This window comes from Panthera uncia, chromosome D1 (genome assembly GCF_023721935.1).
Source record: "Panthera uncia isolate 11264 chromosome D1, Puncia_PCG_1.0, whole genome shotgun sequence".
Lineage (NCBI taxonomy): Eukaryota > Metazoa > Chordata > Mammalia > Carnivora > Felidae > Panthera > Panthera uncia.
The window spans coordinates 58,303,594-58,321,456 of record NC_064808.1 but is presented as its reverse complement, the minus strand read 5'-3'; the positions used below and the strand labels follow the sequence as shown (position 1 = coordinate 58,321,456).

Sequence of the window (17,863 nt, the reverse complement as noted above, 5' to 3'; positions counted from 1 at the left end):
CTCCGTGAGTTTGAGCCCCATATTGGGGTCTGTGCTGACGGCTCAGAGCCTGGAGCCTGCTTCAGATTCTGTGTCTTTCTCTGCCCCTCCTCTGCTCATGTTCTGTCTCTCTCTGTCTCAAAAATAAATAAAAACATTAAGAAAAAAAAAAAGGCAGTAAAGACAGACTTTATTCACTAACTGTTGTGGTAGAAGAAGGAGCTGAGCCCAATTCCATTTTGCCCAGAGGTGACTGGCCTTTTAAAGGGAGACTAAGGGTTTTGGGAGGTGGAAATGAGAGATGAAAAAGGGGTTAGGGAAGTGAACAGTTATGAAAAGTAGGTGTGAGTGTCAGTCAGGCAACCTGATTAGGCCTTCTGTGTCTGCTAACTATGAAAGATAAACTTTTCTACCCTCCCACAGTGTCTGGGAGGTCCTATATCCTTCCTGATGACTACAAATCAAAGGAATGGCTTTCAGGTCCTTGAGAAAGACACTGTTATAGGAGATACATATACATCTCAAAGGGACAGAGGAGAGATTTACGGTTGTAAGGTGTTTATTTTTTGAATAAATGGAAAAGGGAATTCAGGGACAAAGAATAGGGTTAGCTGGAACACATACTAAATTCTTTTGGAAACCCTGAGTTTTCAAGACAGGAGCTCAATGGGAGCAGGGTGATCCCAGAGACATGTCCTGAGACTGCTAGAAGCCACATTAGAATTTGATTTAGTCTCTTAATGTACTGGATGTTCATGCTGAGGGTTTTTGCAGTTCTCTCCCCCTGCCGCATAGCTCCCCCTTTTAATTCCTTATGTTCTAAGTTGTCAAAAAAAGCAGGATTTTTCGAAAATGACTCTTAAGATTAGTTTGTTCATGATCTCACTGAGATAAATTCCATGTATTTGCTGTGTAGGCATGTGAAACCACCTCTTCTGTAAATATTGAGATGTTGTGGCCTTTAAATCCACCTCCTCCCCGCTCCCGCCTTTTGCCAACCTCAACCTTGTTTTTCTGTAAGTTAGGAGGAAAAGACAGGCTTGGCGTGTTGGAGTGTCAGCAGGCCGGTGGCCAAGTGTCCTCCCAGGCTGAATGGCATTGATTTCATGTGTATATCAGAAAGGCTGTCTTTAGGCACCATACAGGGGATACAACTGGATATGACCTCTCATTAACCAGATTAGAGAATCAAACATAAAATCAGTATGATAGAATAATAACTTAAAGAGTGATAAATATGAACATTGTATAGAAATGTTCATGTTTTGGATGCTGGAACATTCTCTAAAGAGAAATTGCATGCAAAACCAAATTACATTTACAAGGCTATTTGGTCAGAATCAAGTTGGATCCTAGGGAGTTAATATGAATTACCAACCTAGTGAGGATCCCCTTGCTTCCAAGCAATGCAGGCTGGCTGGGTCCTCAGACCCAGAGGGTCTTCCAGGACAGCCAAGAGGGTCCTTGGCTTTGCATGGTGTAGAAATCAAATGTAAACCAAGAGGAAGTGAGAGCAGAGTGTATTGAAGACATAGAGTGCAGATACAGACAGAGCATCTGGGAGACTCAGAAAGGAAAGGAGAGTGAGCCTTGTCTTTGCTTGGGGTCTGGGTTTTTATTGAGGATTGTGCTCTAGTGCACAAGTCTTCTCTGGCATCTGGGAATGGGTGTTCTCCACAAGTCACTTGTGCACTGGAGCCGGGGGTCTTAATGAGTCAGTGGTCTTGGAAAACACTCATGATGACCTTGCCTGGTCACTCCTTAGATGTTATCTATTATGCTGGAAGGTTTCCAAAGAAATCATTAATTCCTTGACCTTTACAAGGAGGACATACGTTATCTGTTTTATAAGGCATGTAAAAGGCGGGAGTGTTGGTCCTAACAGGAATAGAAGCAGGGAAAAAGGGACTTTTTCATGGAGTCCCTTTAGTTTTCCTGTCTCACAAGGATCCAAGAATAGCTGTCATAGACAGTCTCTGATAGACACAGCTAGTTTCTGGTGCTCTAGCAAATGTTGGCCCATAGGCCAAATCTGTCCTGCTGTCTACTTATGTATAGCTTGAAAACTAACAGTGGTTTTTACATATTTAAATGGTTGGGAGAATGGTTGACACATATGAAAATTTTATGAATTTCAAATTTCCTTATCCATAAATAAAGTGGTATTGGAACATAGCCAAGTTTACTCATTTATGTATTTTCTATGGTTGCTTTTGCATTAGAACAGCAGAGTTGAATAGTTGAAAAGAGACTGTATGGTCTACAGAGCTTAAATTATTTCCTGTTTGGCCCTTAACAGAAGAAGTTTGCTGACCTCTGATACAAATTTATATGGTCCTGCAGAACTGTTTAAGTGTCATTTAGAGTACTCATTTTTTAACAGTCTTTACTTTGTGATAACAATAGGTAATGGCTATTTGGGTATATCTAATATTAAGTTTCAGGTGTTTTGTTTTTCCTCAAATGGCATAATAATATGTCTACATTGCCCTTAAAGAAACAAAATGAGTAGCATATTCATATCAGAATATCAGCACAAAAGTTTTGTACCCTAAACTATATAAATAAGGTATGTAAATGAAAGGTAAGTAGTATGAGGCAGAGAGGCCTGTATCTTAATTATCTATTTATCTACTCCTCTTTCACTTTTTTCCCCTTTCACACGGTGAAAGATAATTAAAAGTTGTTCATTTGTATTTGGTATCTGTGACTGCGTGAGCCTTCGTGCTTGGGTTGTTGAGCAGGCATTGGAGCTGTGTCATTCCCAGCCCCTCTCAGATACCGGAGGTGTACTTCCCCAGACTCAGCCTTACCCATTAAAGATGGTCAACAAACATCCTCTTCTTTTAGGGGCATGGTATACAGCAGAGCACTCACAAGTCATAAGCTGGGTTCTACATTCTTGACTGTCCCTCTGTTTTTTTAAATTGAGATATTACTCACATATCATGAAATGCACCCTTTTAAAATACACAATTCAGTATTTTTTAGTATATTCACAAGGATGTACAATCATCACCACTATCATTAATTCTAGGACATTTTTATCACTTGGAAAAGAAATCTACTTATTAGCAATCACTCTATTCCTCCCTCTACCTAGTCCCTGGCAACTAACTACTAATAAACTTTTTGTGTGTATTTGACTATTGTGTACATTTCATATACATAGAACCATACAGTATGTAACCTTTCGTATCTGGTTTCTATTACCAAGATTAATGTTTTTAAAATTTGTCCCTGCTGTAGAAGGTGTCACTACTTCATTCCATTTAATAGCTGTATAAAATTCCATTGTATGTTTATTCCATATATTATTTATCAGTTGATATTTGGATCGTTTCCACTGTTTTGCTTTTATAAAAAAATGCCACTATGAACATTTGTACAGGTTTTTGTATGGGCATGTTTTTTCTCTCTTCCTGTATAAATACCTAAAAATGGAATTGCTAAGTCACATAGTAATTCAGTGTTAACATTTTGAGGAACTGATTGGCTTTTTCACAAAGCAGCTGTACCGTTTTACATTCCTGTCAACAACCTGTGCGTTTCAGTCTCTCCTCATCCTCACCAACATTACTATTATTTTTCTTTTTTGATTACAGCTGTCCTTATGGATATGAAGTAGTATTCCATTGTGGTTTTGATTTGCATTTCCCTAATGACTCATGATGATCATACTTTCCTCTGCTTATTGGCCATTTGTATATATTCTTCAGCAAAATGTCCATTCAAATTCTGACTTTTTAGCTATTACATTAGGGTCCTCCCTGTGTAATATTCCAAAAATTTCCTTTTACTTTGTATATCTCAATTTTTTTTCTCTCTCTCTCTACAAAAGATAGTATTGTCAGTCAGAGACTTACGGTATTCCAGAGAATGGCAACCTTATTCTTCCTTTGTGCCTTTGAAGATCTCCCATTATGTTGTTCCTGGCCATACTGCTTCCCTTATTTTCTTTTTCTATCCTAACAACGATCTCCTATAATTTTATTATACAATCGGTAAAAAAGATGACACTGGTGCTGGATAGGAAAAGGGTAAAACTCCTAGGAGGGCCAGCCTGGTCTTCTTTCTAGGTTGATGTGGTTATATAAGCAATCCCATTTGTCTGCTTATTTTTCTCCTGCCTGCCTATCTAGCCAATTGCATAAGCTCCCAAATAATCTTGTCCCTTGGTTGGTTCTTTTCCTTTGGCCTTCATTATATTCTTCACTCCTTGGATTAGACCAAAGAGCATGAAGTTGCTAGACACTTTATATCATTTTCATGCCTATTTTATAACCTTTAAGATCAATATTATTACTGCTCCCCTTTTATTTCTGAGGAAACTGGCTCACAGAGGTCGTACAGTCCATGGCATTTCTCCTGATTAGTCCTTATTATTGAGTAGTATGGTTATCCATGTCTTTCCTCAGACTGTTACAGTGACTCTGGTTTGCCTGATATGCTTGTATAGGGAGAGAAGCCTAGAAATTTAAGTTAATGCCACATTATAGAAGGTCTCAAATGCCAAGCAATAGAATCTTTACCCATAAAGAGGACATTTAGTTGGAGAGTGGCTCTGTTAAAAAATATGCATACAGGGGCACCTGGGTGGCTCAGTCAGGTAAGCGTCTGATTCTTGATTTTGGCTCAGGTCATGATCTCACAGTTTGTGGGATCGAGCCCCGCATCGGCCTGCATGGGATTCTCTCCCTCCCTCTCTCTCTGCCCCTTTCCCGCTTGCGTAAGCTCTCTCTCTCTCTGTCTCAAAATAAATAAATAAACTTTAAAAAATAGCCTGCAATTTGGCATGCTTTTTGAACCTACTTCTGTTCTAGGCATAGTGATAAAACTATTGTCCTTACCCTCAAGGAACTTCTAGGTGGTTTGGAAGGGGAATCAGATAATTATTTGCATTTGGGAAAATGTGCCATAAAATGTGTATAATATTCTTGAGAGCAGAGGAGAGAGCTACAGAGATCACTGCTTACCTTAAATTCAGTCATTAATCTGGGCGCCTAGGTGGCTCAGTCATTTAAGCATCCAACTTCAGCTCAGGTCATGATCTCGCAGCTCGTGGTTAGAGCCCCATGTTGGGCTCTATGCTGACAGCTCAGAGCCTGGAGCCTGCTTCAGATTCTGTGTCTCCAGCTCTCTCTGCCTCTCCCCCGCTTGCACTCTGTCTCTCTCTCTCTCTCTCTCTCTCTCTTTCTCTCTCAAAAATAAATAAACATTAAAAAATTTTTTTTTAATTCAGTCAATCAGTAGTTAACATTTCTGGTTGATTTGGCTTGGATTGTATTTGTTACAAACTTGTTCCATTATAAATACATATAAACAGAACAGTTAACATAATTGTACAACAAAATACCAATGTTAATAGAAATTTTATGTATTAAGATATTAACTTTCTCTTACAGATATGTCAAGAGTTTAATAGCACCTGGGCATGGGAGATGGAGAAGAAGGGCTATCTTGAAATGAGTGTTGAATGCAAACTAGCGCTCTTAAAGGTAATGAATTTATTATCTGTTACAATTATTTTAATTAATTCACTGATAGCCATTTCAAGAATAATGTGCATAAAAGCTTTAACAGAAAGAATCATTGAAAATTTTTTACATAAGGAAATTTTATACATAAGAAATTTGGGAGACTAATACAAACATAGTGCTCTTGAAATATAACATGATTTTTGTGTCATTGATTACAATAAGCCTATAAACTTATAAAATACTAAAATAAAATGTTAACTTGAAATATATCTTTTTAAATTGGTTATTCCAAACAGGTTTACAAAAGTGGGGAGAGGATAGGGAAAGATGGATAAACTACATGTATTTTTTCTGCTCTTGTTCCTGACTCAGTTCTGTGGTTAAGCATATCACATTTACTGTGATGGAGAAACATTTATAGAGTATTTTAAGCCATGTTATGACTATTTTCCAGTACCTCTGCGAGTGTCAATTTGATGACAATCTCAAATTCAAAAACATTATCAATGAGGAAGATGCTGATACCATGCGTCTCCAGCCAATTGGCCGAGACAAAGATGGCCTTATGTACTGGTACCAGTTGGATCAAGATCACAATGTCAGAATGTACATAGAAGAACAAGACGATCAAGATGGCTCTTCATGGAAATGCATTGTCAGGTATCTTCTATTGAAGTCTTTTCATGTTTACTTGTGTGTTTCTTTAATCTCTTCTCTATAAGATTATTATCTCTTAGGCTGGGGTGGTCCTTTTTTTGTGGGTTTGGAGAGTTGTTGGGACCTAGCCTAGTGACCAGCACAATACCCATAGTAGGCACTTAATTATTTGTCAAATAAATAACTACATTTAGCATGGTGGTCCATATTAACACATGTACGTTATGCTTCAGGAAGATGGAATCTGACAAATAATAATGTAGCAATAATATGCACGGAAAAACCCATCATTAGGCAACAATACAAGCAAAGTATTACTTGGTTCTTACCTAGCTATAGTTTTCTATTAGGCATAATTTATTTCATTTGGCCAGTTCATCTTGCACTTTAGTATATTTTTAATTTTTGCTATGTATACATTTCTTCATTAGGGTTCTGAAGAAATCTGACAAATATTGTGGGTTTTGGGGGGGGGGGGTTTGGTAGTCCTTTGGAAAAAAATCTTTGTTCCTTATTTGTATTTATTTTTTAAAGCTTTTATTTGTAAGTAATCTCCACACCCAATGTGGGGCTGGAACCCACAACCCTGAGATCAAGAGTCACTTGCTTTACCAGCTGAGCTAGCCAGGTACCCTCTTATTTGTATTGATTGATATATTTGGAAACATTTCATGTAAAACCTTAAAATAAAACTTTATTTTTTGATTAATAAGTGACTCTGGGATCATTATTCAGAATCTTGTGTCTCTAACTTTCTGTTTTTGCAACTTAATTATTTAGAATTTATTTCACTAGTACCCACATTTTATATTAATTTCAAAGTTATCAGGATCTATAACTAAATCTATAACTAAAGTAGGGAGAACTAGTGGATATATAACCTGACTTAGGAAAAACTCCTTTGACTTTTATTCCTCTCTGTTTTTGCTCATTTGAGTTTTAGCAGATTTTTGTTTAGTGATTATTTATTAGTGTTTTGAAGAGGGAATCTGTGGAAATTTAGAATATTTGTTTGGGTCAGAGAAGCTCAACTTCAATTCCTTGAGAATTAATGTGAATTGAATGACTTTGTAGGGGCTTGTTTTATAAGCTCCCTTCAATCATACTATAATATAGTCTGGTTCTCCATATAGTTAATTTACTAAACAAATAATCCTGAAATGAAAGTCACTTACCATCTCTCCCTGTGATACGTTGAATGAGGTTCTGTTCGTGATGTTCTACCACTTGTACTATTTCTTGTATCCACCTTGCATAGTTGTTTAAGAAATATTCTCTACTTTGTAGATGAAGAAAATCTGACAAAGAAAAATCATTATTATTATTTCTGATCAGTCATAATGCTTAAAGCAATTTCTAATGTATAGTGTAGATTATACCCTGATGGATGATGTGAGAGAAGTGTTTAGATGATGCGGTTAGAGCTAACTGTGCTTGAATCTGGGTTCCTCTACTTACCACCTGAAGGCAGATTACTTAATTTCTTAGATATTCACTTTTCTGCACTTTAGAATGAGGATGATAGTAAAGTTATTGTGAGGAATATATAAATTTATATTGCATATCTACTTGTGTAATTAGGTACGATGCTGAGCAATTATGGTTATACTAATGAATAATGTAGCTTTGGGATCTATAGATGGGCTTCAGGCACCTGTGAAATCCCTTATATTATAAATAATAGCTCTTAGTTTTATATAATATATGTATTTTCTGGGGAAGTACCATGGTTTTCCGTAAATCCTCAGTTTGGTCTGTTTATACTTCATATACTTGACATGTTCTGTCACAAGGCATTTTAGTTACCTTTAACTTGATGCAGTAGTACTAATTTTGACAAATGTAGTGAACCGTCTTGTCCATATAGGTCTCTTATTTTTGTGAATGTTGAATGTGAAAAGCATTGTGTTATTCTTGACTGTCACCAAAATTATGATCTTCATTGTCATTAAAATACATTATGTACCCAAAGTAATGTGTAGGACATTATCCCAGTTGGCTGTAATGACATCCTTCCTGGAGTCTAGTATTTAGATGTGGATGCCTAACTCTAAGAAGAATATTAATATGGTAGAATAAATGGTTTATGGGAAGAACCACAAAGAAGATGATTGAATGAACTAAAAATATTTGATTTAGTAGAAATTTAGGGAGATATAATTATCTTTAAACATTTAAAGGATTGATTTGTGTAAGAGTATTTCTCTCAAGCACTGAGCCAGGATCCGTGGATACAAATTATGGGGAAGTAGAACTGTGCTTACAGAAGTGAGAACATTTGCTTTTTTTATATTGCAGAGAAATTGTTGTCTGAAGACTGATCGATGCTGTCAGAAGCATTTTCTAAACTTGTATGAGTGGAGTTTTTAAGGAGTCAGTAATCTTTTCGGCAAGAAATTCACTTAGAAACTGAGATAATAAATGAAGAGCAAGTAAAGCAAATAGAATTTTGACTTTTTTATTTAATAGATCGCTCTTGGATATTTTTCTTCATTGGTGAATATAATTTTTACTAGTGACATGAAAAATCTGCTTCTTTTGTTTAAAACTATTTCTTCAAAGTATTGCTAATTTTCATGGAGATTTCTGGTGTTGGAAATATGTTTCTGTCTCAGTCTTAAAACAAGGTTATGTGACAAAAGTTAGCTCGTCTTTAGAATTCTGAGTTTTTTCTTTTTTTTTTTTTTTAAATCAGACTTTCTTTTTTTTTTTTTTTTTTTTTTAACATTTATTTATTTTTGAGAGAGAGAGAGAGACAGAGCATGAACAGGGGAGGGTCAGAGAGAGAGGGAGACACAGAATCTGAAACAGGCTCCAGGCTCTGAGCTGTCAGCACAGAGCCCGACGCGGGGCTTGAACTCACGGACCGCGAGATCATGACCTGAGCCGAAGTCGGTCACTCAACCGACTGAGCCACCCAGGCGCCCCTAGAATTCTGAGTTTTTTCAAGCTGTAAGTCAGCCTTTTTTTTTTTTTAAGTGTATTTTTATTTTGAGAGAGAGAGAGAGAATGAGTGCACACACAGGCCAAGGACGGGCAGAGACAGGGGGAGAGAGAATCCCAAGCACGCTATCAGTACGGAGCCTGACACAGGGCTCAGTTTTATGAACCGTGAGATCATGACCTGACCTGAAAACAAGAGTTGGATGCTTAACTGACTGAGCCATCTAAGCATCCCTGTAAGTCAGCCCCTGATAAATTTTAAAACTGAACTTTGCAATTTAAAAATCAAATGGAATATGTTTTTGTAAAAATAGCGATCCATAAAAAAAGAATTTTCTATATTTGATCTTCTTAAAATTTAATACCTAGGCAATATACAGTGTCTGCTTTCAGACCACAAAATGGAATTGAACTAGAAATCAGTAATAGAAAGAGAGCTTTAAAATCTCCACATACTTAGATGTTAAATAATACACTTCTACATAACATGTGGGTCAAAGAAGAAATCTTAAGACAAATTTTTAAATATTTTGAATTAAATGAAAATGCAGGTACAACTTGTCAAAATTTGTGGTTGAAAATTTGCAGTGAAAGCAATATTTGGAAAAACTTTGCATATAAAACAGGCTGTTTTTTTTTTTAAAGATCAACAAGATTGATAAGCCACTAGCCAGGCTAACTAAGAAAAAAAGAGTGGACACAAATTAGTGATATCCGAAATTAAAGAAGGGGCATTACTACAAATCCCAGGGACATTAAAAGGATAATAAAGAAATACCATGAACAACTCTGTACACACAAATTGATAACTTAGATGAAATGGACCAATTCCTTAAAAGACATGATCTGCCAAAATTCTCACACGAAGAAGTAGACAATGTGAACAGGCCTCTATCTATTAAATAAATTGGATCAATGATTAATAACCTTCTAAAGCAGAAAGCAACAAGCCCAGATGGGTTCACTAGCGAATTCCACCAAACATTTAAGGAAGGAATTAAATTCCCTTCAGTCTCTTTCAGAAGATAGGAGAGGGAATAATCCCTAATTCATTTTATAAGGCCAGCATTACCCTAATAACAAAACCAGACAAAGACATTACAGGAAAGAGAAAGTGTAGACCAGTATCTCTCATGAACTTAGATGTAAAAATCCTTAAAAATTCCTTTTCAACATCGTATTCAAAGTCCTAGCTAATGCAGTAAGAAAAGGAAGTAAGAGATAGATTGGGAAACAAAAAAGAAAACCATCTTTATGTGCAAATGACATGCTCATCTATGTAGGAAATCTGAAAGGGTTAACAAAAAACTCTCCTGGAACTTATAAGTGATTATAGCAGGGTAGCGAGATACAAGATTAATATATAAAATGTCAGTTGCTTTCCTATATACCATACCATCAGTGAATATGTGAAATCTGAATTTAAAAACACAATACCATTTATATTATCTCCCCCCAAATTGAAATACTTTGGTATAATACAACAAAATATAAACAAATCTATCTGAGGAAAACTATAAAACTCTAATGAAAGAACCAAAAAAGAACTAAATAAATAGAACCAAAAAAGAACTAAATAAATAGATATTCCATATTTGTGGATATGAGCATTTAATATTGCCAAAACGTCAATTTTTCCCAACCTAAAATCTATAGATGTAATGCAATCATAATCAAAATCTCTGAGGTTATTTTGTGGATATTGGCAAACTTATTTTAAAATTTATATGAAGAGGGACACCTGGGTGGCTCAGTTGGTTGAACGTCTGACTCTTGATTTTGGCTCAGGTCATGATCCCAGGGTTGTGGGATTGAGCCCCACATCGGGTTCCGCACTGAGCGTGGAACGTGCTTAAGATTCTCTCTCCCTCTACCTGCCTCTCTCTCTCTCTCTCTCTCTCTCTCTCTCTCTCTCTCTCTCATAAAATAAAGTTTATATGGAGAGGCAAGAAACACAAAATAGACAACACAATAATGAAGAAAAACAAAATTCTAAGACTGACACTACCCAACTTCACGACTTACTATAAAGCTACAGTAATTAAGACAGTGTGGTATTGGTGAAAGAACAGACAAGTATAAGGATGCCTGGCTGGCTCAGTTGGTGGAGTATGTGACTCTTCATCTCGGGGTCATGAGTTCAAACCCCATGTTGTACGTAGAGATTACTTAAAAAAAAAAAAAAGACTAGACAAATATATAGTGGAACAGAATAGGGAGCTATGAAATAAATCCATATAAATATAGTCAACTGATCTTTCACAAAGGAGCAAAGACAATACAATGGAGAAAAAACGATGTTGGAAAAAATGGACATCCATATGTAAAACATTTAATCTAGACACACACTTTACACCCTTAAGAAAAATTAACTCAAAATGAATTACACATCGGGGAGCCTGGGTGGCTCAGTCAGTTAAGCGGCTGACTTCGGCTTGGGTCATTGATCTCGCGGTCCGTGAGTTCGAGCCCTGCGTTGGGCTCTGTGCTGACAGCTCAGAGCCTGAAGCCTGTTTCAGATTCTGTGTCTCCCTCTCTCTGACCCTCCCCCGTTCATGCTTTGTCTCTCTCTGTCTCAAAAATAAATAAATGTTAAAAAAAAAAATTAAAAAAATGAATTACATATCCCCATATAAAATGCAAAACTATAAGTGTCTAAGAAGATAGCACAGAAGCAGATTGACAATTTGGGGTTTGCTGATAACTTTTTTGGTACAATACCAAAGGTACAATCCATGAAAGAAAGAATTGATAAGAGCTGGGCTTCATTATAATTAAAAATTTCCGTTCTGGGAGGGCATTGTCAATATAATAAAAAGCTAAGCCACAGACTGGGAGAAAATATTTACCAAAGATGTATTTGATAAAGGCCTGTTATCCAAAATATATAAAGAACAACAAAGGTATACAGATGGCAAATACACACATATATTTGAACAGATAAACACATGAAAAGTGGTCCACATCATATGTCATCAGTGAAATGTAAATTAAAATGAGATACTACTATATGCCTATTAGAATGGCCAAAATCCAGAACACTGACAACACCAAATGCTGACAAGGATGTGGAGTAGCAGGAACTTTCTGCCATTGCTGGTGGGAATGCACAATGGCATAGCTACTTTGGAAGACAGTCGATGGTTTCTTACCTAATTAAACACCATATGATCCAGCAGCCATACTCCTTGGTATTTGCCCAAAGGAGTTAAAGAGTTATGTTCACATAAAAACCTGCACACAAATGTTTATAGCAGCTTTATTCATACTTTCCAAAACTTGAAAGCAATCAAAATGTCAAAACTGATTAACTGAACATTTAAAATCTTTTCATTTCAAAGTATGTAAATTATACAATAAAAATGCTTTAAGAATTAAAAGGGTTTGACAATCATTTTCAAAAACCTGAATTCTAAACAGGTTGAGTTTTCATGTACCCAAAATTACAGACTCTGTCAAAGACATTTGTAAACCATATGTTGCTAGTATAGCACAGTGATTGAGAAGATGGTCTCTGAAGTCAGACTATAATTCAGTCCTGCCTTTAATCTATGCTAACTGCAACCTTAGGCAGATTACTATACATCTCTGCAGTGTCCTCACTTTCTTCATCTATAAAATGGGGGTAATAACAACAGTACCTATAATCAGGTTATATTGGAATTATATGAACTAGTTCATGTAAAGTGCTTGGAGTAGTGCTCAGAACACAGTAATCACTCGCTGATGTTAAGTTCTGTTATCAATACTGTTGATATTACTCATTAATGCCTTCCTTCAGTTTCTTGGCCCCCATAGGAAATACTGTCACATTCCATTATCTTCCCTATTTTGTCACCTCATTAATTTGCAATCAGATGAAAAAAATGTAGAATATTGCCGAACCCTGTAATCCTATACTATATATATTTACAGAGTTGCTATATTCACACTGTGCTGTGCCCTGGAAATGCAAAGACATGATGTAGTTTCTTAAGGAGTTCCAAATTGTGAGAGAAAGATACAGGGAAATAGTAAATGATAATATAGGATCATAAATGTGATCATTTATGATCATTATGGAGATCATTCTGGTGTGCTATTTAGGAATCAGATACCTAACCCATACTTGGGAGAAGATGATGCCTATGCTTGGCTTTGTTTTTGTTTTGTCTTTTTTTTTTTTTTTTAAGTTTTTATTGTACTGTACTACCAGCTCAATTGCTTCTTAAAGGTTTAATCCCTACCACTAATTCTAACTCTGAGCAAACCTTAGACTTAGACTACTAGGAAAAATCATTTTTCACAGTATAATAATTAGGATGATATGCTCCATTTCACCAAAGTCTGAATTAACTTAAGGTACAGATAGTAAAACACAAGAGTTTAGAATCTGTTACGTCAAAATCAATCTGCCTGTTAATCTGAGCTTCTAACCTTTCCACTTCAACATTTTGTCCCATCTCAGTTAATAGCAGCCACATCCTTTCAGCTGCTTGGAGCTAAAACTTTGGGATACAATCTTGACTTGTCTTTTTTCTCACACTTCACATCCACTCTATCAGCAAATCTAAACAGCTGTCTGTGCAAAATGTATCCAGTGTTTGATCATTCCTCATCCCCTTCATTGCTATGTTCTTATCCAAACCACCATTAATTTTTTTATTAAAAAAAATTTTTTTTTATGTTCATTTATTCTTTGAGAGAGAGAGCATGAGCAGGGGAGGGGCAGAGAGAGGAAGACACAGAATCTGAAGCGGGATCCAGGCTCTGAGCTGTCAGCACAGAGCCCGACACAGGGCTCAAACTCACGAACCACAAGATCCTGTCCTGAGCCAGAGTCAGATGCTTAACCGACTGAGCCACCCAGGTGCCCCTAAGCCACGATTAATTTTGTTTTTAATACAGTTTCGGTGATTTTTAGTATATTCACAAAGTTGTGCAGCCATCACAGCTTTCAAACTCCAGGACATTTTCCCCACCCAGCAGAGCAACCCTGTACTGCCTACCCTGGACATTAGCAGTTTTATTCACCATATTCTCCCTTTACAAAGCCCATGGCAGCTGCCGGTCCACTTTCAGTTTCTATAATTTGCCTATTCCAGACATTTCACATACATAGAATCATATAATTTGTGGCCATTGTGTCTGGCTTCTTTCAGAGAGCATAATGGTTTCAGGGTTCGTTAATATACTTAGAATCATTACTGTGTTCCTTTTTATGGCTAAATAGTATTGCTTGCATGGATATACCACATTTGTTTATTCATTCTATGCTTGTCTTTGAAAGAATAGTTAGGGTTAGCTATGGGAAACACATTCAAGCCAAGAGAACAGAAATGCAAACCTGACATTCTAAGAGAGCATGGTATTTTGGAGGGACATATCTTTATTTTTTTATCTCGTGTTTTATTTATTTTAGAGAGAGAGAGCGTGCTAGCAGGGGAGGGGCAGAGTGATTGGGGGACAGAGGATCAGGAGTGGGCTCTGTCCTGATAACAGCAAGCTCGATGCAGGGCTCGAACTCCCAAACCGTGAGATCATGACCTGAGCCAAACTCAGTCGCTCAACCAACTGCGTTACTTAGGCGCCCCTGTAGGGTTATATCTGATACACCTGAGTGACGAAACATTTTAGAGAAAAACAAGCACTGGAAGGAAGAACAGAGCCATTGAATTATTGTTGGCATCCATAGTCTAGTCTAAGATTTCCTGGAGATAGTGATAAGAATTTGGGGTATAATTTGAATATATGATTATTTATAAAAATCCCCTCTGACTAGTTCAAAACTTGGGATTTTTTTATTTTTTATTTTTTAAAAATGTTTGAGAGAGAGAGCGCGCACACACATGTGAACTGGAGAGGGGCAAAGAGAGGAAGAGAGAGAATCCCAAGCAGTCTCCATGCTCAGCAAGTAGCCTGAATAAAGGACTCCCATCCCACGACTGTGAGATCATGACCTGAGCCAAAATCAACAGTTGGGATGTTCAACTGACTGAGCCACCCAGGCATCCTCAAATTTGGGATTTTTAAAAAACTTATTTATCATACTAAATTTCATTTTTAGATCAAAATAGGAGAACTCCAAAGGTGGGTAGTTGTCTGTTTTCATACAATTATGACTACATGAGGCTTGCATTTTAACACAGTAGTTGGGTTAAAAGCTTTTACGGCGTTTTTTTTTTTTTAATATTAAAATTTTTTTTTAATGTTCATTTTTGAGACAGAGAGAGAGAGAGACAGTATGAGCGAAGGAGGAGCAGAGAGAGAGGGAGACAGAGAATCTGAAGCAGGCTCCAGGCTCTGAACTGTTAGCACAGAGTCCGAGTGAGGTTCGAATCTACGAACCACAAGATCATGACCTGAGCCAAAGTCAGACGCTTAACTGAGTGAGACACCCAGGTGCCCCATTATGGAGTTCTTTAATGAATTTTTCTGCTAAGTTTTTTTGTTGTTTAGTCAAATAATTAACATGGATTTTGTGGTAGTATTGGTTCTTTTCTTATGTTTGGAAACTTTTTAAAATAGATACAGTGAATAACTTAATATATTCAGTTCCCAGCATGACTTCAAAAAATAACAAGAAGGTCGAGACACTTTATACATGTGGCATTCTCAGTGTACTAAGAGAAGTAATAACATTAAGTGGATAGAGTCTTAGGTTAGAAGCAGGTTGGTGTAATGAAGTTATAGGAAATGTGAACTTTGCCAAAAATAAATTTATTTAATATCTCTAACTTATCTCTAAGTTACTTTTTGTAATGTGGAGGCAGTGCCAGCATCCTGAAAGAGCATCTTAATCTGACCTCCTACTATTAGATAATTTATAATTCTAGAACTTCACTTTGTAATGTGGTAACCTGTGAATTCATTCCCATATGCAATAATATGTATAAACTTGTGTGTTTATTACCATATACAATGACAAGATTTTAATATTCCCATCAGTGGCAATTTTATTATTTCCTTAGGAGGCTGTTTTAATAATATTTGAGCGAATCCTGTCTTTTATTCTATAGATAACGAAGCTGAGGCCTTTTGAAGCTCTATGACTTGTCCAGGGACACAGTCATCTAGGTTAGGAATAGGGATTCTATTCATTCATTAAATATTTCCTTAAGAGCCTACTTTATAAGTCAGTGTCCCTACTGTCACCAGAGTTAAGCTGGGATGGAGGTAGAAGGGGACAGGATAGAGACATGTATGGCATGGCAGATAAGAACAGAAATAATTTCATTTGAATACAAACTACGTAGGATTAGAGATGTATACACATTGCTTTGACAACACAGATGGGAAGATCATGGTATTGATCAACTCAGTGGCAGATCTAGAGCTGACTTTTCCAACTCTTAGTCCAGGGTTTCATTGTTCTCTTCACTTTTACACATTGCTTATCTGGGGAGGAGAAATACCCAAGTGAGTTTTCTTGTCTATAGGCAGCATTTAAATCAATCATCTCACACAGTTCTGGTCTGGGTAGTAAAAATAGAGAATTGATAGGTTAAATCTTATTTATTTGGGATTTTCATGTATTTTTTTTTAAGTGTTTATTTATTTTTGAGAGAGCACAAACGGGGGAGGGCCAGAGAGGGCGACAAAGAATCTGAAGTGGGCTCTTCACTGACAGCAGCGAGCCAGATGTGGGGCTTGCACTCATGAACTGTGAGACTGTGACCTGAGCCGAAGTCAGATGTTCAACCGACTTAGCCCCCCAGGTGCCCCAGGGTTTTCTTGTATTTTTTTTTGAAATTGAAGTCTCTTCTTGTAGTTGCAAACTATAATTAACAGAACAACATCCAGTTTCCTACATTCTTAGGTTTTTGAACTGTGTTGTAAGAGCTGACTTTGCCGTAATTATTCATAAAGACCTGGATCATAATGTTATAACAGCATCAAATGTTATTCTCTCTGTAGATGGAAAAGCTTTCTTATTTACAAATGAATCAAGAACTTGAATCATTTTGGGACACCTGGGTGGCTCAGTCGGTTAGGCAGCCGACTTTGGCTCAGGTCACGATCTCGCAGTTCATGAGTTCCAGTCCTACATTGGGCCCTTTGCTGACAGCTCAGAGCCTGGAGCCTGCTTCATATTCTGTGTCTCCCTTTCTCTCTGCCCCTCCCCAGCTCGCACTCTGTCTCTGTCTCTCTCAAAAATAAATAAATGTTAAAAAAAAAAATTTTTTTTTAACTTGAATCATTTTATTTAAAACAAATGCCTCTTCAGGGAAATTTGACAATGCTTTTGTACTTCTTAGAGATTGCATAGTACTTTTAAAAATGACCAGATTTTGAATTTTAATTTTGTTCCTACTCTTCTTTTCAGCCAAAGAGATTTGCATTGGCATTTTAATCAATAGAGAGTATAGATTCCTTCCTTTTGCAGAATAGTATATTTAATATGCATTAATTCCTAGTACTTAAATTCAAGTTAATTAAGATGAGGTGTACCAGGGTTTTGGGTGTTCTTGATTGTGTTTTTCTTTTTATTTTAATTTCTAATAGGTATTATTCTGAAAGCTCTTTAGAACAGAATTAAGAATTTTATGCTGTTTTGTTTTTTCCCTTATTTAGAAATCGAAACGAGTTGGCTGAGACTCTTGCCCTCCTGAAAGCACAGATTGATCCTGTGCTACTGAAAAACTCTAGCCAACAGGACAACTCTTCCCGGGAAAGTCCCAGCTTGGAGGATGAGGAGACTAAAAAGGAGGAAGAAGCACCTAAACAAGGTTTTTTTTGTGTGTTTTGTTTTGCTTTGTTTTGTAATTTCTTCTCTCTTCTTCTATTCCTGCTTCCAGCTGTATTAATTAGAATTCTCTCAATTT

General features: G+C 36.7%; 1 protein-coding gene across 4 annotated transcripts in view; it reads left to right on the top strand.

The window, feature by feature from the left end:
- Positions 1-17,863, top strand: part of RSF1 (remodeling and spacing factor 1) — a 160,601-nt gene that overhangs the window by 81,373 nt on the left and 61,365 nt on the right. For all 4 annotated transcript variants that reach the window (XM_049619702.1, XM_049619696.1, XM_049619711.1 and 1 more), the window contains exons 3-5: positions 5,385-5,477; positions 5,914-6,119; positions 17,613-17,767. In XM_049619702.1, coding sequence (XP_049475659.1) covers positions 5,385-5,477; positions 5,914-6,119; positions 17,613-17,767 — 454 coding nt within the window. The remainder of the gene's footprint in view (positions 1-5,384; positions 5,478-5,913; positions 6,120-17,612; positions 17,768-17,863) is intronic.